Below are 26,577 nucleotides of genomic sequence, written 5' to 3' on the forward strand. Positions count from 1 at the left end.
ATTCCTGTATTATACCTGGAAAATAACCAGTCTTAGAATCGTCAGTAGCAGTAATCAGTTATTGAGATTAGAGTTAAATAAAAAAATTTTGTTAAAAGTATATCAATTTATGCATACCAAAAATTAACTCTAAATTAAAAATAAGTACACTGTTCTTTTTCTTAGTTTTGTGTAATCTGTTCTTTCCTAATTATAAATATTTATTTTTTTATTCAAAGAATTTTATCTTGGAGTGGTAATAAATCTAAGTATGAAGTTTTATTTTATCTCTTAAGAAGAATATTCTGTTAATTGCAAAAATATTTCAATAGCTGGTTCAAAAAGACTATTTAAAAGCATGGATTGACCTACTATCCTCCCAGCCTAGAAGTGCACAGTTGCTGGCATCTGGACACTCTAAACAACCTTTACTATCATCCCTAGAACAGGCAATGTCACGTTATTTGAAAGATGTAAAGCATTCAATCTTTAAGCCAGATAAAAGGTAATCAAATTATGATCAATTAGTGATATTTTTGTTACAATAATATTGTTATTTGTTTTAAATTATACTTTTAAAATGTGAGATTTTAACAAAATGCAGGTTTTAAAAATTTTGATTTATTTCAGTACAGTTCCTTAAAAATGATTGTTCAGTGTGAGTTGTAAACCTTAAGCTAAAATATTCTCTTTTAGTTTTTAAAAGTTTTAATATATTAAAAGCTACAAAAATAAAAGCAACCTTTAATTTGTAATAAGTTGAATTGAAATTTTAAATGCGTACATATTTTTGAAAAACAAAAAATTTTATGCTCTTTTTAATTATTCTTATAATTTAATCAATGTACAACAACCTGAATATTATATGAATATTCAAGTTGTGGTTTATGTAAAAAATGTGAGAAAAGTTTTTAATTAAAATAATATTTCAAAGTTTATATTATGTCTGTGCGATATCTAGAAATAGGTTATTTAAAGTGCTCCAAATAGTACATTTTATTTTATGTAGCATTTTGATTAACAATATTTTGTATCACAAGTTTATGATTTTTAAAGTATATTTAAGATGTAAAAGCTATATTTTTAAACATATAATTTTGCTATGAAGATAATAATACGATGTCATCCAAATTATGCAACTTTTTTTTCAATATTTTGACATTTTTCTTCTATTGTATTGTAAAAATATTTCATCTGTTACAACTACTAATGTAACTTATTATTGTATTGATATTAGAGATGTAATCTTAAAATTTTGCCAAGTCTGAGTACCCCTTAAAAATCTACTTACCTTCTTACTAGCTTGGTTCCTGGAAATGTTTATTATCCAACTGGTGTTGTCTATGCATACATTTATCAAGCCTATTTTAACATGCTGATCAATGTTTTTATTTTAGGGAGCCTGAACTAACATTTTATGAACCTGCTGTTGCCATTATGAATGCATATCGGTATGTTGACTATATATTTTTTGTTTCTTAATATCAGTGTTATGTTACTAATTTCAATTAGTAACTAAGTATGTATTAATCAAGGATGTTTTTGGTCAGAAATTTTTCAAAAATATTGAGCTGCCATTTACCAAAATATTACAAAAGTTTAAAAAGAATCATTTTATTTGTATAAAAAACTGCTGTAAATTATGTTGTTTCTCCCTAAGTCATTAGGATTACCAAGGTACATATACTCTATTTGTTACAATGATTTGTGAGCTTTTGTTTTCAATTCTATACCCGAGTTTCTTAGTTGAAATTTTCAACTTGAGTTCCAACAAAAGTTTTCAACTTGAAAACTATATTACTTGAAAAAGGCAAAATAAACTTTTTTTAAAATAAGAGTATTGTTTTTTTGGGAGGGGGGGGGGAGGTTGTGTATAAATTAAACTTCTACATAGTTTTGGAAAATTTCTCAAGTTCTCCAGAAAATTTTACTTGAGTATATTATCACTCTTGTATATAATACCAGGAGACAAAAAAATGCCATGTGACATTAAATTATGAATGATAATATATATTTGCACATAAGATATTTTTCATAAGCCAAGATATTTTTCATAACAGTTTTATGAACCTTTTCATATTTTTTGAAACGTAAAATATCAAAATTTATGCTTTATAAATGCTGTTATTATAAAGAAACATTTTCCTCAATAACCATACAAGTGTGCAGCAATGCCTTATTTATCAAAATTATTTTTAGCCTTACATTGAATTTGTCAGTGTTGTATTAAATCAGCTAGAATAATTTACTCAGTTTGATGCTACTCTTTAAATGATAAAATGTAATGTTTTCAAAATTTATCCTTTTTTTTGTGTATTTCACCAAATTAAAAGTCTGTTTTACCATGTCACTTATTTATTTTTTTTGTACTTTATGTGTGACTTAAGTTTTTAAAAATTTTGTTTTTAGAGTGAAACCTGCCGTTTTTGACTTGTTTCTTGCGTTAATTATTGCTAGCTATTTAGGAGTTGTTTATCTATTAATAACAGTAAGTAGACATTAATATTTATGATTCTCTTATTTTAAAACTGTTATTTTTGTAATTATTTTTATTAATGAAAAAAAATCATTGGATTATAGTTCTAATTCATACATTTGTGCCTAGGAGGGTCCAACCTCTTCAGATAATAAAAGTTTCACAACACTTTCACAACCCTTATGCTTTGTTTGCAAATTAATATCTTTTTCTTTTTTATGTGTGAGACATATTTAGCATTGTTTATTTATTTTTGTTTTACTTACATATCATTGTGATTTTTTCTTTTGAGGTTGATACTCCATAATCACTTCTATCTCTTTTATCCATTTAGAGTGTATTTAATCCAATCCTTCACCACATTTTTGGTTCCCCTCTTTTTAATATTGTCATTTTTTTAAAATGAAATTTGATAAGTTACAGGGATGAAAGACTTCCTCGAAAAAGTGGAAATTCTTTTTTAAACCTTCTGACAATGGTCAAAAAACTTAATTTTTTTGGGGGTCCAATTATTACAGAACCACCTCCCCATAACTTTTAAAACCCCAGCTGTAAATAGATCTATAATTTTAAATTTTTTATCCAGAGGACAAATTTTACTAGTTTCTAATTATATTCAATTTTATTTTCTTTCATTAAGAAGTGTTTTGAGTTTCATAATATTTTGTTAAACAGTTACTAGTATGTAGGTGAACTTTAATTATATCATTTAGATTGTTATCTAGTACACTATCTAGTAATGTGAAGAAAAAGCTTATCCTCTTTTTGAATAACATTTAATTTAATGATAACATTAATTAATCAAGACACAGCAAAAAAAAAAAGAAGCAATTATTCAAACATTCAAACTCTGAACTATTTTCATAATATTGAATTAAGATCTGTAATTTAAAAAATATTTTTCCTCTAGTAAGAAGACCAGTTAGAAAGTTTGCACCTCTTACTCACTTTACATCTCGAACTAATTATTTCAAAACTGACTTATCATTGTCTTTTATGGGCTAAATGTTTGGTTTGCTGGATTCTTGTTTATCAATTTGTTTAATTTTTCTCACAATGCTTGAGTCAGCATAACCTCACTTCCCTTTGAGTAATTTTCAGAACCTCAAGGAATTTTCTTCCTGTATGTCTATCTGTGGTCTGTATTGTAACAGCTGATCATTCTTGCTGTTGACAGGTGGTCAAATCAATATGACTAGACTGCATAATATTCTACTGTAAATGGAGAGAAGAGGAAGCATTATAAAGTTTGTTTCGAAAAAATACATAAATCATTGAAAACAATTTCAAAAATCAATAAAACCAGCATGTGATTCAGAGTTAGATGCTGCTTTGTGCCAATGGTTTATCAAAAATAGAAGTGAAGGAGCGCTGCTATCTGGGATAATAGTGCTAGTGAATTTTAAAATAAAATTTCTTTTTATTTAAAAAAAATTGTATAATAAAATGTATATGTAAAATTTCTGTATGTTTTAAAAAAACATTTATTAAATGTTCATATTTTTGTTTTTTAAATTAAGTTTTATTTAAACAACTCCTCATGCTCCACAATGTATAACATGAGGCTTACAGAAGTAAGTGGGCAAAGTACAAAAGAAAAAGAAAAAAAAAATTGCGAAGAAACAGAACAAGAATTAAAAGTTTAAACTGTACACAAAACTTCGCAAAATAGTAAGGTATTCAGTGCACATGACTAAAGAATATAAAACAGGTGGCCAATAAGTTCCAGAAAGTCTCAACTCCTTTTTTAAACTCTCTCTTTTTGCTTAAGTAAAGCTTACAGTAAAAAATAATATGTTCAACAGTTTCAGAGTCCTGTTCGCATGAGCAAAGATTATCATCAATTAAATTAAATTTAAACAAATAACTTTTAAAATTACCGTGACCAGTAAGAATCTGGGACAGCTTAAAATCAGTAGAAAAATTATTGCACTTAATGCGATGAAATATAGTTGGGAAGAACTTCTTAATCCACATAGCTTTTGGTGAAGCCAAATATTCCTTGTTCCAGTCCAAAACAGTTTTTTCTGAAGCAACATGTTTCCAGTGTGAAAGCGGGACTGACATAGGCAAATCAATATCAAGGGGAGTCGCATCCTTGGCCAACTGATCTGCTCTATCATTCCCGAAATCACCAATTCATGTTCATATTAAAACTGTATTTAATATGACGTTATTGAACTGTTATTAAAAGAAAAACCTTGATTTTTAGAGTTTATTCAGGAAAATAGATTAAAAATTCCTGTTATCTCTATAGTCTAAATAGTTTGATTATTCGAAGTAAGTCTGGCTCTTATTACTTCAAATAATCAGAATGTAACTGTTATTTTAAAGTCTTGATATTCATTCTTTCAAAAGTAAGGATCTTAAACCTTGTCTCCTTTCTTTGTGTAAAGTCTTAACTTCAAGGAAAACATGTCTTCACTATGTTAGTAGAAACCTTCCAGCTCCAAGTAGTAGTATGGCTGTAGTTTATTACAGCATCTGCAGATTATTTCTCTTCTTAGTTTTTTTCGTATATTTAAAAGGCAAAAAGAAATCACAATGGGAAAATTGCCGGGACTCCTTTTTAAAAAATCACTAAACTTGTTTAAAATAGAAATAAAATAACTGAATTGAGACAGGATCACAAAGAACAAAAACTTCATTACAAGTATAATTGTATTGGGATTTTTTTAATTTTTTTAAAAAAAAAATCATCTTTTAAACAACAAAGTTTTTATGTATAATTTTTAAGGGCCTTATATTTCCAAATTTTGCTACATGTATGTTAGATTAGCTGAATTTTTACAATAATCTTTGACTGTCTTGAGGTTGCAGACAAATATGAATTTATGAAGATAGTGCTGGTTCACTTTGTATATTCTGGTATTACAATCTAAACTAAATCTATTACTAAAAGGAATTAAATTTAAAATTTGCAATTTTTATTTCGATTAATATTTTTTTATGATAAAAAAATATTTCTATTTGTTCCAACTTCATAGTTATTCATTTGTAACTTATTTTAATTTACTTTTCTTTTTGTTGTAGAACTTTTACAGGTTGGAGAGGATGATCAAATCTTATTCTGTGTCAACTGTAAAAGTGAACAAAGTAAACTAAGTTTTATTTAATTTAGTTTTTCAACAAATTCTTTTGGAAGAAAGAACAATAACACGTTATGCAAAGTATTTGATGGACATGTTGGGCAGATTGTACATTACTATATTTCTTCCTTAAATAAACTCTTTGTTTTAATTTATATTTGTTGCATTTGGTAAAGTATGAATTGTTTGAAATGCCAAAGAACTTTTACTCAATTATATAATGTTCATTGCTACTCCGCTTCAAGATTCCCGAGACATTTTATTGCCTGTTTTAAAATCTGAAAAATTAATCTTTATTATTTTATATTCTGTTATAATTAATTCTATTGTTAGTGATAAGATTTTAAAATGCCTTATGAAAATTCATTATTGATAGATCTGTTGTAATTTTGTTAAATATATATCGGAGATTCATTATTACTATAATGGCAATAAACCAAACTCTATAGATATTTAGAATTTTGTGATCTATATTTGTATCAGAAACATTTTATACTGGTCATGGACTATGAAAGTTTAGAAAACATTGGTGAAATTTAAAGTATTATTGAAAATTAAAGACTTACGTATTTCTCACTATGAGTATAGTTTAAAGAGTTACTCTGCATGGCGTTCTTACTACTTAAGTTAATATTTGATATTTTCTTTTAAAAAGAAAATTGTCTGTGACAAAGGTAAAGTTTCTAAACTTTTCTCTTTAACCTAATGAAAAAATAAATAAATGATTAAATAAATAAAATAAAGAATTAACTTTTCAAATTCAATATTTTTTTGTCAAATAAAATTTTTTTCCCCTGATGTTTCTTGTGTGTTACTAAAAGATTAATAATAATTGCTGATCTCCCCAAAGGAGCGTTTTAAGCTATCAACTGTTCTTATGTTTTGTTCTAATAATTCAGGTTTTTTTCAATTAAATTTTATTGCAATACATGTAAAGTTTTTGTATATCTTAGTGAGAAGATTTTATAAAAAATCAAAAACTGCATTGTCATGCTGGCGTCTTAAACTATATACATTTTGTGAAAGAAGCCATTATTGTCAAATTTAAGATTTTCTAAATGTTAGGAAATAATTTTGTCTCTGATGTGATATTTATGTTTAATTATTTCTAAAAATAATGCTTATCTAAATTTTATAATAAGGATGTTAGGAAATAATTTTGTCTCTGATGTGATATTTATGTTTAATTATTTCTAAAAATAATGCTTATCTAAATTTTATAATAAGGAATATATCCACCTACATTGTTATTAAAAATACATAGAATGAATAAATTTTAAATATGGAATTATTGTATTAATTCAATCTTTGTTTATGTTGAATGATTTTTAGTTTTTACAGCCTTTCTTTTATTTTACAAAAATTTTCTATTATCACTTTTTATTTTAATTTTGGATTGTGGAAAACTAATTAAGCTAAATTATATTTGTCTATCATTCAAAATAAATTATTAACTAATATTAACATATTTTTCAAAATTCTGTTTCCTGATTTTTTATTAAATCTCATCTTTGCTGAATGATATTCCTTATTACTTGAATTTAGTTCATAATCATATTAATTACAGGAAACGAAAAATTTACAAACATTTTATGCTTTTGTCACTTGATAATGGATTGTTTTAATAACTTCTGTTTTTGTTTTATAAAATTTTTCAGTTGCCATTCTATTTATTATATTTTAGTATAGTTTTTATTAAACAATCAATGTTATAATATTGGACCAAGCATTGGGAATTTTTATATATTAATATTTCTTGGCAATAATATTTTTCTATTGAAAATCATTTTAACATTAATCATGCTTTTCATGTGAACAGATTGGAAATTTTGGATGATTATGAAACTTTTAGTAATTAGAAAAGTGATGTAATGAATGATACAAGATGTTTTGTTATACATAAATGGTATTCATGTTTGATTCATTCTTTTATAAACTATATATTTAAAATCGATCTATCTCATTCAAAACTAATAAAGTATATCATATTGTTTCAGAGTTTTAGTTTATTTAGTGTATTTATTAAGTGTAATAAGTTGATGTTATCCCTGAATGTAACTGTACCAAGTTTTTACCTAAATTAGTAAAAATTTAAATATTTCTCTTTTTAATTTGTCTTTACCTTGTACTTTCTTCAGGCCCTTTTTCACTCTACATGCAGATAGGGTCCCCAATTTTGGTTAAACAAGATAACAATGGCTTAATGTGAGGAAGGGTGGCCATGTCCACAGAACAGGAATGAGTCTGGGAATTTTATCAATCTGGAAATATCAGGAAATTGGATTAAAATACTGAAAAAGTCAGGGGAAATGATTTAATTATAATAATGTGTTTAAAAAAATATTAAAAAAAAAATAATGGTTTATTTTTAACTCTAAAAGCTAGTATAAATGTTTTGTATTATGTGTATGAATAAGACATGCAGGGTATCCGCACACCTGGAAAGTCATGAAAAATCATGGAAAGTCATGAATTTCGGTATTGAACAAAATTTGTCATAAAATGTCATGATTTTAACTGTTTTTTAAAAGGAAATCATGGAAATTCATGGATTTAAGTCACTGAAAAATCTAGTTTTTGAAATGGAATTTGAAAATACCCCTCTCTCCATTTCATGGTGTTCCGAATATCTGAATTTGTAATAAAATCCCCACTCACAGTCATATTTTGTTAAAATATAAAATGTTTTTATCATGTTCTTTAAATGTTATGGTGTTTTAGTAAATAAAATGAGAGAAAAAAAACATCATTTCTAGAGAGAATTGTCTTTTAAACTTTTGTGATTTCTGAATTTTTGTTATTATTTATTTTTTGTTTTTATTTTATCAATTTAAAATTCTAGCTGAAGCAAGCCAGTCATTAGAGAATTTTTTTCAATTCCGAAATGAGAACAGAAAAAATTAGGAGTATTTCTTTCCTTTCGGATGAACAAGAAAAATATGTTTAAAATATAATTCTGTAGGAAAAAATTTTGCTTTTGGTTTTTTTTTTTCCAGCTATTTTATTGCTTCAACTCTTTCTTTACTCTGTTTTTTTTTTAAATTTAAAATTTTTAAATATAACGATGCAGGGTATAACAGTTTTGGTTATACCTATCATTCAAATTTATGTTATTATAATGCTTTTTTCAATTTCTTGTTGTGTTTTTGTCGGATAAAATAGTAATTTCTTTAAGTCATGAAAAATTCTAGGAATCAGTCATGAATTTGAAAATCTAAAATGTAGCAGAAATTAATAACATTTATGCCAAGGGTTACAGAAATATCAGAGAATTTCAATAAAACGAGTCTTGAAAAATCAGGAATCTTTTTTGAGTATTAGTGGCCACCATTTTACTTCTAATTGTGGATTGAGAAAATTTTGTTGTTTTTCTTGAGCCTTATGTTCTTGAACATGTTGTCTTAATATATCGATTAGTAATAAATCCCTTAGGTATTGTGGATATTTGCTTAAGATCATATAAACTTTCAGTTTTATGTTGTTGAATGAATTTAAGTACAATTGTGAGTAGGGTATTATAATATATATGTATTATAAATTTTGTGTTTATCAGGTTCCAAAGCAATTTTAGGCAGAGAGCTTGGTGGTGTGATTTTTTAAAATTATTTTTTAAAAGCATAATAATTTAAGTGTTAAATCTTAGTCTTATACATTTTAATCATATGCTTAATGATTTCAAAATTGAGAAGGTAATAAAGGTTGCAACTTTTTAAGTATATTTATTATAGAAGTATATAAGTATTTTTATTCTAGAAATATTTAAGTACTGTGGCCTTAATATATCGATTAATAATAAATCCGTTAGGTATTGTGGATATTTGCTTAAGATCATATGAACTTTCAGTTTTATGTGGTTGAATGAGTTTAAGTACAATTAGGTGTAGGGTATTATAAATTTTATATGCATGTATCTACCTATATATATGTATATATGCAGTGAAACCTCCTGTTATGGGCACTCTGCAAAACGTACACCCCTCAACATGGACATATTTTTAATTCCTCGGGAATATTCTATGAATAAACCAGTAAGTACATTCCCTGCAAAGCAGACAGTAATTTTGCCCTGAAACATTATTTTCTATTTCTTCAAACCGGACACTACGCTTTCTAAATTTGGAATTTTTTTTTCTGCTTTAAATTACAAGAAAAAATTCAACTTTTCACCTTTTTAAAAGCATGTAATTTTTTTGCCTTATCCGTAACTAAAGATATTGTTGTGCAATTTCACTACTAAAGAATCAATCTTCCTCCCATCACCTTGTCTTATCTTTGCAAAGAAAGGAGAGAAAATGGTACTACTCTTGTGAAGTAATTCAGATAGCAGCATCTTATGATCTTTTTATCTGCACAACACAGGTTATGAGACCCCTCAAGTTGAAATGAGGTCTTAAATGCTCTCAATGCTTCCCATCTTAAAATTTGTTTCATTTTCTTATCAATTTGAAGATTGCATTTAACACATCTGGGGTAAAAAAAGAAAGCAGAAGTATAATCTTTGAAGTGTTCATATGAATGAAACATTTATTCAGACACTTGATAGATGATTAATTGTGAATAATCAACACCATAAGTTCTCATGACTTACATGTATGCCTTGCTTTTTTCTTCTTCTGTCAATCGTGGGAGGATTACTTTCAAGGAGATATTAACTATGTTTCCTATCAAGTGATAGGTTGATGTTACGGGATGTAAACCTAATAATTGATTCCAACTGAAGACTTAAAGCTTCTATTTGGTATCACATGTCTAACTTGAATATGTATGCTAATAGGAAAATTTTATTTATCTGTAGCTACGACTAGAATTATGTATTGATAACAAACTTTTTTATATTTTTTATTGAAAAAATATTTTTTGAAGATTAAAAAAATATCCTTGTAGATAGTTATTGTAGATTATTTAATTATTTCTATATCTTTGAAAATATTCTAAAATCAATTTATGGTGTTAAACTTCAGTATTAGGGTACCCTTCCAAAACGGACAAGTCTCATAAATGGAAATTTTTTTTTTCAGTCCCAAGAATGTCTGCTTAACAGAGGTTTCACTATATATATATATGTATGTATAAAATAAGCTTTGTGTTTTTCAGATTTCAAGGCAATGTTAGGGTGACTGATTAGTGGTGTGGTTTTCTTAAATTATTTTTTATAAGCATAATAATTTAAGTGTTAAATCTTCGTTTTATACATTTTAATTACATGCTTAATGATTTCAAAATTGAGAAGGTAATAAAGGTTGCAACTTTTAAGTATATTTATTATAAAACGAGTACTTTGATACATTTTATTATTTTTTTGTGTGATTACTCTTATAGTTTAAGATGGAGAACTCAATTGTGTATGATTTGATAATTCCCGTTTTATTGCACTGTTGCTGGTATTGTGGCCCAAATATTTTGGCAATTGATTTTAAATTATCAACATCTTCTTTGGTACAGTATATTTCAGTCTTCATAATAATACATTCACCCAATGCTTTCATTACCCTACAAAGAAATGAAAATATTATTATTTTTTTAATAACGGCAGGCACTGAACTTTCGTTCTTCGCCTTAGAAGATGCCGGAAGGGTTGCTCATTTAACGTTACCCAGTGGGCACCTGTGAACCAAAGTCACGGAGGCGAACAACATTGATCACGCCACAGTGCCACAAATACATGTAAATATATTATTATGTAAAAATGTTAAGTAGAATTTGAATATTTAAGACATCACATAGTTCTGAAACTTGCTTTTGTTTGAAATTTTTGTTTCTTTAATTACTTGGTGTGCATATGATAAAAAGGGGGCGATTAGTTCGATTTAAACTAAATCAGTAATCAGAAGTAATTGAAGATTGAGGGACGGGGGATGTTTTATGCGCATGAAAGCTGATTCTAAGAAAAAATTCAAAGTGCTCAGGAACTGTTTTTTACCTGCCCCGTCTATCTCAATAATGTAATAACTCCTGAGTAGAACTAATTTTCCATGTTATTTATTTGTCAAAGCTTAGTAATCCTCAAAGAGGAACAGATGGCCATCTAATTGTCACTTTCATAAAAAATGGACGTGAACTGTTTTTTCCGCTTGATCTTTTATAATGATGTTAATTAATAATTCAACATGGGATATAATTAGAATAGGTTACACAGTGGTAGATAAAATTGAAAGTTCTTTAGTTTTTAATGCCTTTTTATTTAAATATTCGAAGAAAGTTTAAAATATTTATTTTAAAACTTGGAATGTTATGTGTATAAAGTGCACTTAATCAAGATAAAGTACTTCTTGCTAGATTTATTACATTATCCTCTCTGTTAATTTTACAATATGATACAAATTTTTTAAAATCTCGTAATTCTGATTTTCTATGTGTCAGGTAGGATTTTCTCAGTTATCAGAATGTGAAAATTGCGTGATAGAAATACATATTTTACAGGTTTGTGGCAATATGGCATTAATTTTTTAAAAATTTTTCTTTGTTCAGTTGAAGCAAAATTTGACGCAAGATCTCAATTTGTTTTTAAAAATTTCTACCCTATCAAGAAAAAAATGGGATTATCTTAGTTACAGAATATATTTTTGGGGACAGTCAATTTACTATCAGAAAATCTTAATTTTTTATAATTTTATAAGATGTTTTTATTGAGATGCTCCAGCATGTAATTCAATTAAAATCTCTCATTGTTTAAGCACACTTAAAAAAAAAAAGAATTTTTTTATAAGAATTGAATTTAGTTGCCATTTCTTTAATGAAATATTATTATGTTTTTTTTAGTGAGCTAGAAATTAATATTTGATGTGTCTGATTTATGCTATACTGATTAATTTAGAAAAGAACCTAAATGCTTCTCAAAAATAAAATTTGATGGTAGAAGTTTAATGGCAGAGAGAACTTTAGCGCTGGTAGAACTGTGTCCTTGAAGATCTTAGCTTCTAGAGAAAGACTTGATCAGTATTATGCAAGTTTCATAATTAGAACAAACGTATCAGCCAGCATCGCTGGGTTTCAAACCTGGTTCACCTCATTATGCCATTATCATTTTATATTTTATAACCGTCGTTGAGCTGCCGACCCAATTTTTGGGTTTTTGACTACTAATGTTCAACTCCATAGCTTTGTAATTTTTAACCCAATCCAGAAGACAATGGAACTCCTGGATCAAGTATTGGGATAAATTTTGCCATCGTGGAGGACTTTTTGATGGAACTAACCCGCATTTGCGTTACATGGGGAGGAAGACCACAAAAACCTCTCACGATCAACCTGACGGCAAAGTAACTCTAACCCATGATCCGTCTACCACTGAGAATATTTCACATCAGCACTGTGGTCGGTGCAAGCCGGATGCGGATTCGTATCGACAATCACTAGGATTCAAACCCGGCTTATCTCATTGGAAGGCGAATGCTCTATCCCCTTAGCGATCGTGCTCATGCCATGAACATTGTGAAAAAGGCATTAGTCAACAATGTAATATTAATTCGTTAAACAAGAAAAACAAAAACGTTTCCATAACACATATCCTTGGCCTCATTACCTTTGTTTGAATTGCGTAATGAATAACATTAAGTATTACTTGTTCAAAAAATACATGTTTTCAATACATAGGAGTAGGAAGAAAAACACAATTTGCAAGATAAGCTGTGTAGAACTGACTTACACTGAATTTTTTCTTGTGTCCACACTCTTATACAGGGTGCGTAGCATTTAAAGGTGCTTTTTTCCATGGTTGTTTTTAAAAAGTGCTTAATTTTTCCTATTTGTGATATTTTTCTTTTCCATGTTGATTTTCGCCACAAGTTACGCAAAAAGACGTCCTATTCAACGTTTTCACAATTGATTCAGCCCCACTCTATTTCGTCGTACCGCCGGTCTGTAGTGTATGAAAACACCATTTGTTTTACATGTTTGATGAAATACTTACGGATCCGCACTTGCGTATACTGAGCTAGATTCAGTGGTAAGGAATTTTGACTCTCATGTGCAACTCTGCTGCATTTTGCAAGAGATTCTCAATTTCAGACTTCATTTTCCGCCCTCTGTAATAGAATCGAAAAATCTCTCGAATTTTTACTGACTACGGGGAACAACTAAACATTGTCAATTTTTTCTTTCTTTATTAGCGATAGAAAATTTCATTTCAATTGTTAATTTCATCGTTTGTGACGCGCCATCGTCTTCGTAATTGTAAATAAAACCGGATAAAACCATCAACTGTCAAAAACTTGCCAATCCTGTCTGATTAAGATATTTTTCAAAGTGCTTAAAAATATTTTTTGAGTGCTTAAAAGGTGCTTATTTTATATTGAAAAATTTGGCTACGCGCCCTGTCATACTTTCTTTAAAATAATATGTTTTTATAGCTGCCGTATAGCATTTTTTTTAAAAAATAGACTGATTCCAATAATTAGTACTCAATGTTAGATTTCGAAGCAACTTTTGTTTATTTTACAAATATGCAATGTCTTTTATTTAGAAGTCTGGTTTAAGAAACCCCTATAACAATTTGCGGATGTTCTGCATAGACATTGATTATTAATATATCACCGGTTAAAAAAAAACAATAGAGCAATTTTTTTAAATCCTTATTTATTTAAAATTATGAAAATATATTTTTTGTGTTTTGAAATATCCAGGAAATATAGAAGTTTTTGAAGTTAAATATCTCAGATGCTAAGTCCTCGATGAAAATGTATAGATGATTGAAGTACTAGTTGGCAATTAATTCTAGAAATTAACTGAATAAATTAATTATGAAGCATAAATAATTTATTATTATACATACTAGCATAAATAAAGAAGTTTACTTACTCGCATTTGTAATCAGTCATTTCTTTTTTCCTCATTTTTTTTCATATCTTTTTTTAAGCTCATATAGATGTCCGTATAAAAGGACGTAAATGGGAACTGGTGTTTCTGATGGCATTTTTTGATACCTTAGAAATTATCTTGAAAGCTTTTTGCATCTGATGCCAAATTTAAAATCTGGCTTTGTAAGTCCGTAGAATTGTCTCCTAAAGTACTGAAATCATCGCTCACACTTTCAATATCATCACGCAAACTGAGAAAGTTGCCTTTGTTCAATTTATTGCACTGCCCTGTGCCAAACAAAACTTGAAAAGTTGAAGTCGAGATTAGAATATATGTAAATGAATTTATAAATGTATGTAATAACAATGAATGGAAAGAAAGGACGAGTTTGGCTTCCAACGGATATTGTAAAACTCCTTAATTTATTATGCATAATTTTGAATTTGGTAACATTGATTATTAAAGATTTGCGGAGCTTAATAGTTTCGTTTCCTGTGTAATTATTTGCCTCAAGCCATGTTATTCAAAGTCGGGAAAGTGTTTTAACTGGTTCTGTTACGTAACAAACTCGGTTTGACGAGAAACAAGCACTCTTCAGAACTGTTATTTGTTTAGATTTTGTGTATTGTCGCATCAAATATTAACGATTTGGTATAATCTCAGTTAACTTCGCTAAGTCACAAAATGAAATAATGACTAATTGTCCATTGCTACAATCTTTAAGTAGCATTAGTAGGCATAAAAGGATAGTTCTGGTTCATTGCAGGGCAAAAGATGATGCGTTTTATGGATCATGACTTTCCAAGTGAAGTAACGGGTTCCAGATCATTTGGGTATAGGGAACATTGTCCAAGGGGTTTTGCAGGGAGAGTAATGAGTGAAATACTCCTTCGTTATTGTAATTACGTTAATTAAAAATTTTTAGTGTTTTTTTAAGGAAAGGTTATCAATTTTTATTAGAATATCGAAACCAGTACATTGGTATAGCATTATAATAGAAAAATATTTCAGATTGATATTCATAAAAGATTATTAATTTTTGCATAATTATAACAAAAATTGTGAATTATTAATATTAATTTTTGCCCCAAAAATAATAAATATTGCGAATTATTGAATACATTTTTGATTTTTAACTATACATTTTTCTTAAAATAAGTCGTTTGTTGGTCATAAATTTTTCGTGAAAAAAGTTTATCTTATTTTCGTTATGGTTTTGCAGAAATAATCGTAGCCACATGGCACATTAGGTCCTCTGATTTTGATTTGATTTATTGAAATTACATACATTTGCTGACTTGTGTGCTCAATATAGGCTTATAAGTCATTGTCAAGTAGAAAATACAGATAGAACAATTCAGAGAAAGACATCACAAAGAATACATCCAGGGTTACGGCGGGATTCGAACCCGCTACCTCCACGCTTAACAGAGCGTTTGGACCAGCGATACCGCTCGGCCAGGGAGGTCCCCTGATTTTGATATGGGTCTTTTTAAAATATGGAATACTACTGGTGTTGGTCTTATGGAAACGGAACTTGTCTGTAAATTTGAGCCACTCTCTTTACCTTTCAGTTTAAAACTTTCAGAAGATAAGAGCTTAGTTATAAATGCAGAGCTTGATGCGTTCATGTTGAGCCTTTGTCGTTCTCTTGCTCCCATCAATTGATTACAATTATGTTCGATTTCAGACTTAAATGTTTTTTAAGTGAATCATTCACGGGTATTTCTAACATTGTATTTAAGTTATTATGTATTTAAGTTATACCAACCAGTCGGTGCAGCTATTTTCGGAAAGGTTTGTTGTTGTTGTCTTGTCCAGTAGTGCAAGGAAAATTAAATTTGTCCAAAAGTATCTAAAACAGCTTTGGCCACATCAATAATCTTTATGGAAAAGAGTAGTTGCTGCGGGGGGTCCAGATGGATCCCGAAGAGCCTCGCCAATATGGCTGGGTAATCAAAGATATGGAGAGAGTTGAGTTCGGTGTTGATGCAGTGAGGACAACTTCTGTAGCTTCGATGGCCATCGGAAGATATTTTCATTCCCTTGAAGTGTTTAGTCCTCAATCCAGCTATGGTTGTGGAAATGGCTCGATCACAGTTTAGGGCAGGGATGGAGTGCTTCTGAGAGGTAGCAGAAAGTAGTCTGTGGCTGGCTATCGCATCTGCATCAGTTAGGGTCAGGCTGTTGGAAAGTTGGGAGTTATCTCGGGCCACCTTGGCCAGGATATCAGCTTTCTCATTATCATCGATATAGACGTGTTCTGGTATCCATTGAAAGATGCAAGTTTCAGGAAAGGTTTCAGGAAAATGAAAGTTATGGTTTCATGATTTTGTCAGTAAAATTGCCATGTTTGCTTTCCCTGTTCAGAAAACTTGGCTTAATTGATAGCCATTTTTTTCTCTTTGAATAATAAGGAAAAATATCAAGGATTTTGACTGTTATCCAAATCTTATGACTTGCCTTTTCTTAAGACCATTTGAATTTGTCTTTAATTTTACTACTTGGATTGATGAAAGATAGCAAATTTGAAATGGATAACTTATAACTAATCTCTCTATATTAATGTTGTATGAGTTGCTGCAGTTTTTTGATGTTCAACTTAACGATTAATATTGTTTTGGTACACAAAAACTATAATATATAGAATCTTGAATTGGCGAAGATGTATAAGTAGAAAAAGTTATAGAGAGTACAATGAAGTGAAAAAATTTAAATTCTGATTATCAATTCGACAATTATCAACTTTTAAACTTGTGAAAAATATCATGTGTTCAGCTTGTAGAAAAGCAATTTTTCACAGTTGAAATCTAATGTGCTTAAGGTTTTTTTTTATTTTTTTATTTTTTTTTATTTTTAAAAACCCATGGGTGTTTCCCCTTTTCCAATTCCAGTTTGTTTGAAAGCTATTGTAATTTTAAATGCTTTCTTCGAGATTTTTTTCTCATTTATTTTGCTTTAAATAATGACTTTATTGCTGTAGGGAAATTCATTTGTCTCTCTCTCAAGATCTTTATTTTATAAACTCGTGTTTGAGAAAGAAAAGAGAGAGGGATTAAATGTTATCAGAACTGTTTCCCATCTTTCGATATCTTTTAGTGTTATTAAGTTGTTAACGTTATTTTGTTACGTGTTATTTAATTTTATAAATAATTTTATTCTGTGTTATTTGTTTGTCAATCAGAATTGTGTTAGGACGTAGTGTCCTCATTGTTATGAGTGAAGTTAACTATAGATATGTCCAGGTCAGAGGCTGAACTGAATAAGTATTCCTCTATCCATCGATCAATTTCCGTTTGCACTATTTCTATTGCACGATTCATATTCCTATTCCAATAATATCGTATCCTATTGGTTGCATCTGTAACTGATTGATCATTGATGGATTTCCAGCGGACTGGTAAGTGAAGTGATGTCAGCTTAGACACATCTATTTTTGTGCAGCTTAGTGTTACACCCAGTATTTTATTTTATAACCGTCGTTGAACAGCCGACCCAATTTCATGGGCTTACGACTACTTACGTCCAACTCCGTAGCCTTGCAATTTTGAACCAATCCAGAAGACAAGGAAACTCCTGCATCAGTACCCCCAGAGGTATTGATTTGTTGTGTGAACATGGAGGACTTTGAGACTCGACAGATTTAACGTGCATCAGTCACCATTTACTACACGGGGAGTCTTCGGCCGGCGAGGATCGAACCCACGACCTCTTGGATATGGGCCCAGCGCCCTACCGACCAGGCTATCCCGGCTCACACCCAGTATTTTGAAATGTTTTAAAATATTTATAAAAAATTTCGTATAGAAAAGCTCTGCTAATTTTACAATACGTTTTAAGTCTCTTGATTTTACGCGCTTTCTTTTTCAAATAAGCAACGTGATGGGGTTGAAGAAAATTTTGCCTTTGAAAAAACGTTCAATATTCGTTGGTGTTCAAAATTAAGAAAAAAATTAGCTTTAGTTAATTATTTTAAGGAAAAAAAAGGCTGGTATGTCAAAAAATAACCCTTCAACAGTTTTCATACACGCGTTGAAGTCATCGGAATCTTAAGTTATGAAAAAAATAGTTACCTGATAGGAGAGAAAAGAGGGTTAATAGGGTTACGACCCTTTTTATGATATGCAGGTCTTACAGTGTGATTTCATGCTGGAAATAAGACGATTTTTATGTCCCTCACCATAAGAAATATTAAAAGGGGATTGCGAGTTTGAAGTGCCAGTGTATCTCAGAACATAATATCGTCTGTCTTTCTGCTCACTAAATGATTACCGATATACCTAACCTTTAAAATATATTCCAATGTCATGAATTAATAAATTATATTTTTCTCTATAAGGCAGTATAAGTAGCCGAAAATATTTCAGACTTCTTTATTTAAGTTTCATTTTTTTAAAAATCCCTGTATTGCGAAAATGTTTAGAGTTTACTTGGAAAATATAATTTCGATTCTTAATTTTCTTAGGTATAAATTAAATTTAGTCATTTTATATTTCTTATTATAATATGTGAATTTTTTTTTACCTGTTTTCAATTTTAGCACTCCATTTTATTTCACTCATAAATTTACAGGATTTTTATGTGTTAGAAGGAGATTATAAGTTAGAAAGAGATTAAAATTCAAAAATTAATTGAATAGCTTTTATAAGGAAAAACGCTATAATTTTGATTTATTGCGGTCATTACAGTTTGTATAATTTTTGAAAGCAAGAGATTCGTATAATATTTGAAAGCGCAAATAAATTTAATAATCCCTCTTTGCAATGTTATTCTATTAAAATAATTGGTAGCAGAATTTGTATATCCATTGATTTAGCATCATTGCCCAATATATATGGCAATTGTGTATGATCAGTTCGAATCTATCTTTGACTGTAATACCATTTGATATTTGAATAGAAATTTTACACCATTTATGATATTTGTGTGAGCAGAAACTATACTACTACGCATTAAAAGGCTTTATTTTCTGCTCAGGTGAAAAAAGTTGTTGCGTCAGAATGACGTAACGCATCAAACGTTCCATTTGTGGGGCATCTTTATATCTATTTGAGAAAAGGCTCGTTATACTTCCATTGTACATATTTTTTGTGACACTTCTTGAATTATTTAAGTGAAGAACAATATAGAGGTTATGATTATTTATTATCACTTATAATTTTGAGAAAATGTAATAAATAAGCAAAGACTTAAATATGTTACACATTCTGAAAAAAGTTAAGTAATTATCACTATAAATTTAAGTTTCGTAAATAAAACCTTGATTAATTAGGAATGTTTTTTTAAATTTTTTTTCTGCATATATTATTTTCGGAAAAAAATTGCTCTGTTTATTCTGAATATATATGTGTTCAATACAAAGAACGTTTTATAATCTATTATCAAGATAAACTCTTTCATGAGAAACATAAATTAAGAGAAAGACAACACATTGATGATTAGTGGTGGAGATATGATATGATTCAAACCAGCAACCTCACACTCTTCTAAACATTTCATAGCGTTTGTCGGAAGGTCAATACTTTTCGATCACGGAGGTCTCGATTTTTATTGTTTCGTACTGTACTATACTATCATTTTGGAGCTTGGGTGCTTCTGAATCTCGAGGCACAGATTTTTTATTTATTTATTGGTACAACATACATTTGTAAGCTGCTTGTGTGCTCAGTTAAGACTTATAAACCTTTGTCATATAGAAAGACAGAACTGAGATACATCCAGGGTAATAGCGGTATTCGAACTGCGTTAGATGGGCTATACCGCTCGGCCACAGATTTTATTATTTTTGAATTTAAGAAAGCTGGATTGATTGATTTGTTCATTTAAGTCGCACTAGAGCTGCACAATGGGCTATTGGCGACGGTCTGGGAAACATCCCTGAGGATGATCCGAAGACATGCCATCGCAATTTTGATCCTCTGCAGAGGGGATGGCCCGACGATCTGCACGCGAAGTCGAGCACTTTACGGTAGAACAGTTTAACGAGGACCAATACCGCACACCCTCGGTCCCTACGCAGACTGATCCAAGTAGTCACCCACCCGCACACTGACCGCAGTCAGTGATGCTTGACTTCGGTGATCTGCTGGAAACCGTGTCTTAACGATCAGTCCACTGCGGGACATTAAGAAAGCTGGAATCTTCATAGCTGGAATTGAATCAGCCATCATTAAATTATTGAAATTAAATTGAGTCAAAGCACTCTTGACTTTTTACTTAATTTTTAATATCTATTTTCTTGGTTCATATAAATTTTCAACCAAAAAAGTTGATAAAGACAAGAAGTTAACTTTTATTTAATTTATAGCTTTTTTTTTTTGCTGAAAAAATTCGTTTGTGCTCAAAAGAAATATAGGAAAAAAGAAAACTAAATAGAAAAAACTAAATGAAAAAAAAGTATTTTTGACGTTGTTAAAAAAGAGGCCTGTTATATCATTCGTTCAACAGTGAACTGCTCGTAAAACACGGATCAACGGATCAGTGCTGCCACTAGTCTGCGATGGGACTGACAGTGAGTGCGCGGTATCAGCTTTAGATAAATTATTTTACCGTGAAGAGCACAGGACGTCAGGCTACCATAGTGGGACAGCCATTCCTTTTGCGAAAGATCAAAATTGTGATGGCATATCTTCAGATCATCCTCAGGGATGTTTAACCCCTTAACTTGTGCGCTCGAGTTAATTCGAGCGCGCTAAACCAATACCTTCTCGAGCAGGGGTTTCCAACTTAAATGAGGCCGCGGGCCACAATTAGAAACACTAATCAAATGGCGGGCCACAACTTTATCAAAATTCTATGAGAGATTTTTTTATGTTTGAAAGAACATTAAATATTACTGTCAGATTTTTAATAAGTTGTACAAAACAAAAATATTGAATTACAAATTAAAATAAGAAGTAGATTTTTAAAAATACTTAATTGTTATTAATAATATTTTTAAAAATATTAAATAAATAATAAAAATTCGGGCTATAATAACTTTAATGTGCACCTAACAAATAATGTGCAACAGATATCTAATTGTAAAGATATAAAACTTTGAAAATGTTGGTATTAAAACTTACATAGTAGCACACAAAATATTCAATGAGAAAATTGAGATTTATCTGCTACAACCACCAGAGAATAGATATATTTACATTTAAAATTTACAAATGTGTGTGTAAATATTTTCGTCCAAAATGAGTGAATGGTTTCAAAAAGTTAAATCGGATAATTTCTTCGAGAAAATTTCTGATACGCACATGCTGAATTATATTCACAAAATGCAAAAAAATTAAATAAAATAGAGCTAGATACACTATTATTTTTGCATTCGAATAAATATTTTCCTGGGTGCAAAACCTGAGAAATAAATTTTTTTTGCACCGTTTTTAAGCTAAATTTCACAGATATGAAGAAATTATGTTTTTATTAACGAGAAAAGTATTTTAAACCCATATTGATTCTTTTCGAAAATTATCAGCAAAAAATGACAACTAATATAGTTTAGTTCGCGGGCCACAAAAAAAGGGCTTCGCGGGCCGGATGCGGCCCCCGGGCCGCCAGTTGGGCAGCCAGTCGGGCCGCCAGTTCTAGAGGCTGATAAACCAGTACCTTCTTCCTATCTAGGAGGTATTGGCTAAACAGGCCAAACTGTGCACACTCGAGATAATTCGAGAGGCGTTGCATTTTATGCTGCTATAATTTTTCACACTCGAATATAATCGAGAATTGAAAATAACAATGTGAAAGCAAAGAGAAAAAAATTGTTTTATTGATATATATTTATCATTTACGTAGGAGTGTAAGCTATAACACTTATTTATTCAAGAATAAAATATAGCCTTTTCCTACAGTATATCAAAATTGTCCACCTAAAGAAAAGTTGAACCAGGATCGGAATAATTTTTTTTCGCATTAAAAAAAATGGATTTTTTATTGGCCCGTTTTTTTTTTAAAAATCTGTGCGTTAAGGGGTTAAAAACACTCGGAAAGGCTCTCAGAAAAATACCGAAGTCTAGCATCAATGGCTGCTGTCAGTAAGTGGGCGACCACTTTGATCAGTCTGCTTAGGGACCGAGGGTGTGCGTCATTGGTCCTAGTTAAACTGTTTAACCGTGAAGTGATCGTTTTCGCGAGCAGGTCGTAGTGCTACCAAAGCGAGAGAGCAATACACTCTACAGAGGATCAAAATTGTGATGCCATATGTCTTCATATCATCTTCAGGAATGTTACCCAGGCCATCACCAATAGCTTATTGTGCAGCTCTAGTGCGACGTGAATAAAGTACTACTATTGTTATTATATTGTTCATGCTACAAAAAAAAAAGATTTATGGATGGCTTTTGTTTCAAAGTAGATTTTTTATTAAAAAATAATGAAAACATAACTACGAGAAACATTTAATTTATGGTGTTTTAACATTTAAAATAATTGTAGGTTAGTAATGGACGTGAAATGTCTGAAGCGGCTATTCTAATATAAGTATTTTGTTGAACAGTAATTTCTGCTCTGACCTTTAACGCTCTATACTTTTAGAGTGAGCATTAAAAGTGCCATAAAACTGAACAATTTGTTTTACTACTTTTGCCAGCTTCTGATTGAAACAAAGGCTTTTTTCCCAGCTATCTTCATTCTTTTTATTCCTTTGTTTTAACATTTTATACTACAAGGAGATGAATCCCAATTTAAAAGCTCTGAAATTTAATTGTTTGTAAAAAATCATTCCGAATTTTAATTAGAAAAATTAAAATTTCTTTTGATAATATATTTTTATAAAAAGATTATATATCATATAGTTTCTATTATATATATATCTTANTATATATATATATTAAATTTCTAATAAAATGGGTTTTAAATGATAACTTGATAACTAAATGGCGAAATGTTACATGGGTAATTTTGACTAACTATATCCAATCAAATATTTGATTGTGAATAATGAGATAAAAAAGATTTTAAAAGGGAAGGTTAAATAAAATTTTAAACTTTCAATAACTAATTAAGGTAAAATTATTGAAAACTATAAAAAACTTGAATTCCTGAACTATCGAAATCTTGAACTATCGTAAACTTGAATTCATGGACGATAGAAACATTTAATTCAATTTTAAAATATGAATTTCATTTACAACTGCACAATGTCCCAGAATTTTACATTACGTATAGCATAAAAAATATCATCATCTTGACAATTTCAGGAGAGATGGAACAGTTAATTAAGGGAACAGTTTGAAATCAAATTGTTTATTTATAAAAATAATTAATTTCCATATTAATAACTAGAACTGAATGCAGGAGTTTCAGTATTTTTGAAAATAATCTGTGCAGAATTCTTGTAGAAGTATAAAAGCTATTATTATATTTGGACAAGTAAATATAGCTAAGAATTTTATAAATTGATCATTAAAGGTGAATTTATTTTAACAACGCCATTTTTATTCCGTAGAATAATTAGTTATTAGATCCAGAATAATGTTTTCAATCTAAGCTCAAAATGAAAAAAACTGATACTTTTCTGTTAAACAATGAGTAAGAAATTTAGATAAAATTTAATACGGTAGCTTTTTAATCAAAAAATAAATTGCCATTTAAAAAAAAACTAGTTTACATTTCTAGTTGAGTTCAAAACTAGTTGAGTAAGAAATTTAGATAAAATTTAATACGGTAGCTTTTTAATCAAAAAATAAATTGCCATTTAAAAAAAACTAGTTTACATTTCTATAAAAAGATACGAAATTCAGTTAATATTTCAGTTATAAAAATATCTAAATTACAAAATGATCAAGATTATATTGAGACACGGCCGGTCAGGTGGCCGAATGGTTAGCGTGCCTGACTGCGAAGCCATAGGCTGCGGGTTCGAATCCCGCTCTGGGCATGGATGTTTCTCTCTCTCTTTGTGCTGTCCTCTATTGTGTGTATGATGTGTGAATGTGGCCCACCCTATAAACGGGTTTGTGGCAGTGTGGCGTGGGCAATGTTGCTCGCCTCCGTGACTTTGGTTCACAGGTGCCCACTGGGTAACGCGAAATGAGCAACAATTCTGGCATAGTATAGGCAAAAGATTCAAATTCAGTGCCTGCCATTGGAAAAAAAATATTGAGACACGTAGAGAACACTTAAAAATCTCTAGTTCCAAAAAGTTCCAAAGGAAAATAAAACTAAAACGAAAACAATAAATGCAATGCATAAATAGAAGCAATGAGAAGTTGTTGTTGTTGTAGTTCATTTATGTCGCTGTAGAGCTGCACAATGGGCTATTGATGACAGTCTGGGAAACATTCCTGAGGATGATCCGAAGACACGCCATCACAATTTTGATCCTCTGCAGAGGGGAGGGCAGCCCCGCTTCGGTAGCCCGACCACCGATGAGAAATCAGTAAACTGTACTTAAGCCTACAGATCCTCAAAAGGTAAAATAAGCATTATCTTTTGAAGATCTGTAGGCTTAAATACACTAATATGAAAACAATTAAGGGAAATAACATTTTTTTTAAATAATAAAATAAGTAACGCATATACTCAAATGCAATATCAGATGATAGTTTAGCTCTTCGCGGGCACCTCTGGCATGCAGTGGCGTGTTACGTCGAAAGACAGTGGTGCTGTGATTATGTTTTGCTCGCTAAAGCTTACATGCTTGAAAGACAGCTTTAAGATCGCTTTGAAGCATCGTAGCCTAGCCCAATCCTTGTTTTTTGAATTTCTTTGCTTACCCGTCATTAATATGGCCAGTCGTCACCGTCTAGACGATGCTACAATATGGTGGATACATAGAAGACTCGAGGGGAGCCAATCATAGGCTACCTACTGTAGGGACCTCGGGGTTCGAGAAATGTGGTGTCCACTCTGTGGAAGTTCACAGAGACAAGAACAGTGATCTATCGACCTAGTGTTATGGCGCGAAAGGGCAACAACGTCAGCTCAAGACTGTTAAGTGGCTTGTTTGCCAGGTGCTGTGTAATCTGCATCCCTTCGACTGTGAATCTCAGAAAGGACTGTCTAGCATGGTACCGAGAACATCTTTTTCTTCAGTCGTGAGTTGCGATTCAGTCTGGACAGTGATTCGAGACATATTCTCATCTGGAGAGAATCGTGAGTCGTTATCGACCCTCTAACGTTGCCGAAAAAGACCACTGTGATCGAAGTGGTCATATGGTCTGGGCAAACATCATGGCAGATAGGCATATCAACCTTCAAGTACAGGGACGAAAGCCTTGCACTCAATGTGAGACTTTTTAGTGGAGCATATGGACCGAATTTTTTTTTTATTGACAATAACGCTTGTTCACAAAGGTCTTAGTTGGTAGACACAATCTCCAATTTGGAAGATATTCAATCTTGGAGTAGCCTAAGATGTTCCCTGACCTTAATCAACGCCTCCTACAACTAAAAACTCTCCGGACGGTTTCTCATAGGCAGTCCGATCTGACCTCTATGAAGGCAAAGCAATTTCGAAAGAGCCATTTAATAGAAAATCTAGTAAAAAGAAGAAAGTGGTAACAAATAAATGTCTAAAAATTTATTTACTTCATGAATATGATTGGCTTGTCTTATTCACTTGTCAACCACTACAGATTCAATTCTCAAATATATATGATAAATTTCCCTCAATTACTTTTAAAATAGAATTTGGGTTAATGCGCACAGCTGGTTCACTTTTCAAATAGTCTGCGCAGGCTACTTATAAAGTACTATGTGGAGACTTTTTGATGTAGGAGGTGATACATTAATCCCATCGAACAAGTATGGGACGCCCTTGGATACTTAATTGTAACACGCAATACAAATGCTCTACATTTTACCAGCTAACACACTTATGGAGCAGCCAAAATAATGGTACACAAAATCTTGCCAATATTTTGAAGGTATATTAGACGGTAAAGAATGTGATATCGGTAACTATAACAACCGCTTCTTATAAAACGATTAAGAATGTCATTCTTTTATTAAGTTTCTTCTTTTATTATGTATCTGCGTGGAAGACATTATTATCTCTTTAAAAATAAAATATCTAGAATAGAACAGAATAGAACAAACAATTTACCTGTAACGATAATAGTTAATGCCAATAATGATGATATAAATATCTTATAACACATTTTGATTCCGATGGTTTAATTCTTTCACTAAAAGGGGAATAATAAATGCTTTTGGCAAGATAGTAGATTTTTTTAGAACATTTCGCATTGCTCATAAAAATTACAAACGGAGTTACGTTTATTGTTTTTAATTTTTCCTTGACATCAC

At 30.3% G+C, this 26,577-nt stretch overlaps 1 protein-coding gene and 1 long non-coding RNA gene across 3 annotated transcripts in view; one reads left to right on the forward strand and one right to left on the reverse strand.

The window, feature by feature from the left end:
• LOC107452685 (BOS complex subunit ncln) overlaps positions 1 to 7,540 on the forward strand; it is a 27,652-nt gene extending 20,112 nt beyond the window's left edge. For both annotated transcript variants that reach the window (XM_016069244.4, XM_016069243.3), the window contains exons 11-14: positions 312 to 484; positions 1,377 to 1,430; positions 2,389 to 2,467; positions 5,489 to 7,540. In XM_016069244.4, the coding sequence (XP_015924730.1) occupies positions 312 to 484; positions 1,377 to 1,430; positions 2,389 to 2,467; positions 5,489 to 5,560 (378 nt within the window). In that variant the 3' untranslated portion in view covers positions 5,561 to 7,540. The remainder of the gene's footprint in view (positions 1 to 311; positions 485 to 1,376; positions 1,431 to 2,388; positions 2,468 to 5,488) is intronic.
• On the reverse strand, positions 3,298 to 26,496 carry LOC122270400 (uncharacterized). Its single transcript, XR_006225774.2, has 3 exons — positions 26,375 to 26,496; positions 7,667 to 7,805; positions 3,298 to 3,670 (listed from the first exon to the last, which is right to left on the reverse strand). It is a non-coding gene; the product is annotated as an uncharacterized lncRNA (long non-coding RNA).
• Positions 26,497 to 26,577: the final 81 nt, after the last annotated feature.

The sequence above is a fragment of the Parasteatoda tepidariorum genome, chromosome 7 (assembly GCF_043381705.1).
Source record: "Parasteatoda tepidariorum isolate YZ-2023 chromosome 7, CAS_Ptep_4.0, whole genome shotgun sequence".
NCBI classification, from domain to species: Eukaryota; Metazoa; Arthropoda; class Arachnida; order Araneae; family Theridiidae; genus Parasteatoda; species Parasteatoda tepidariorum.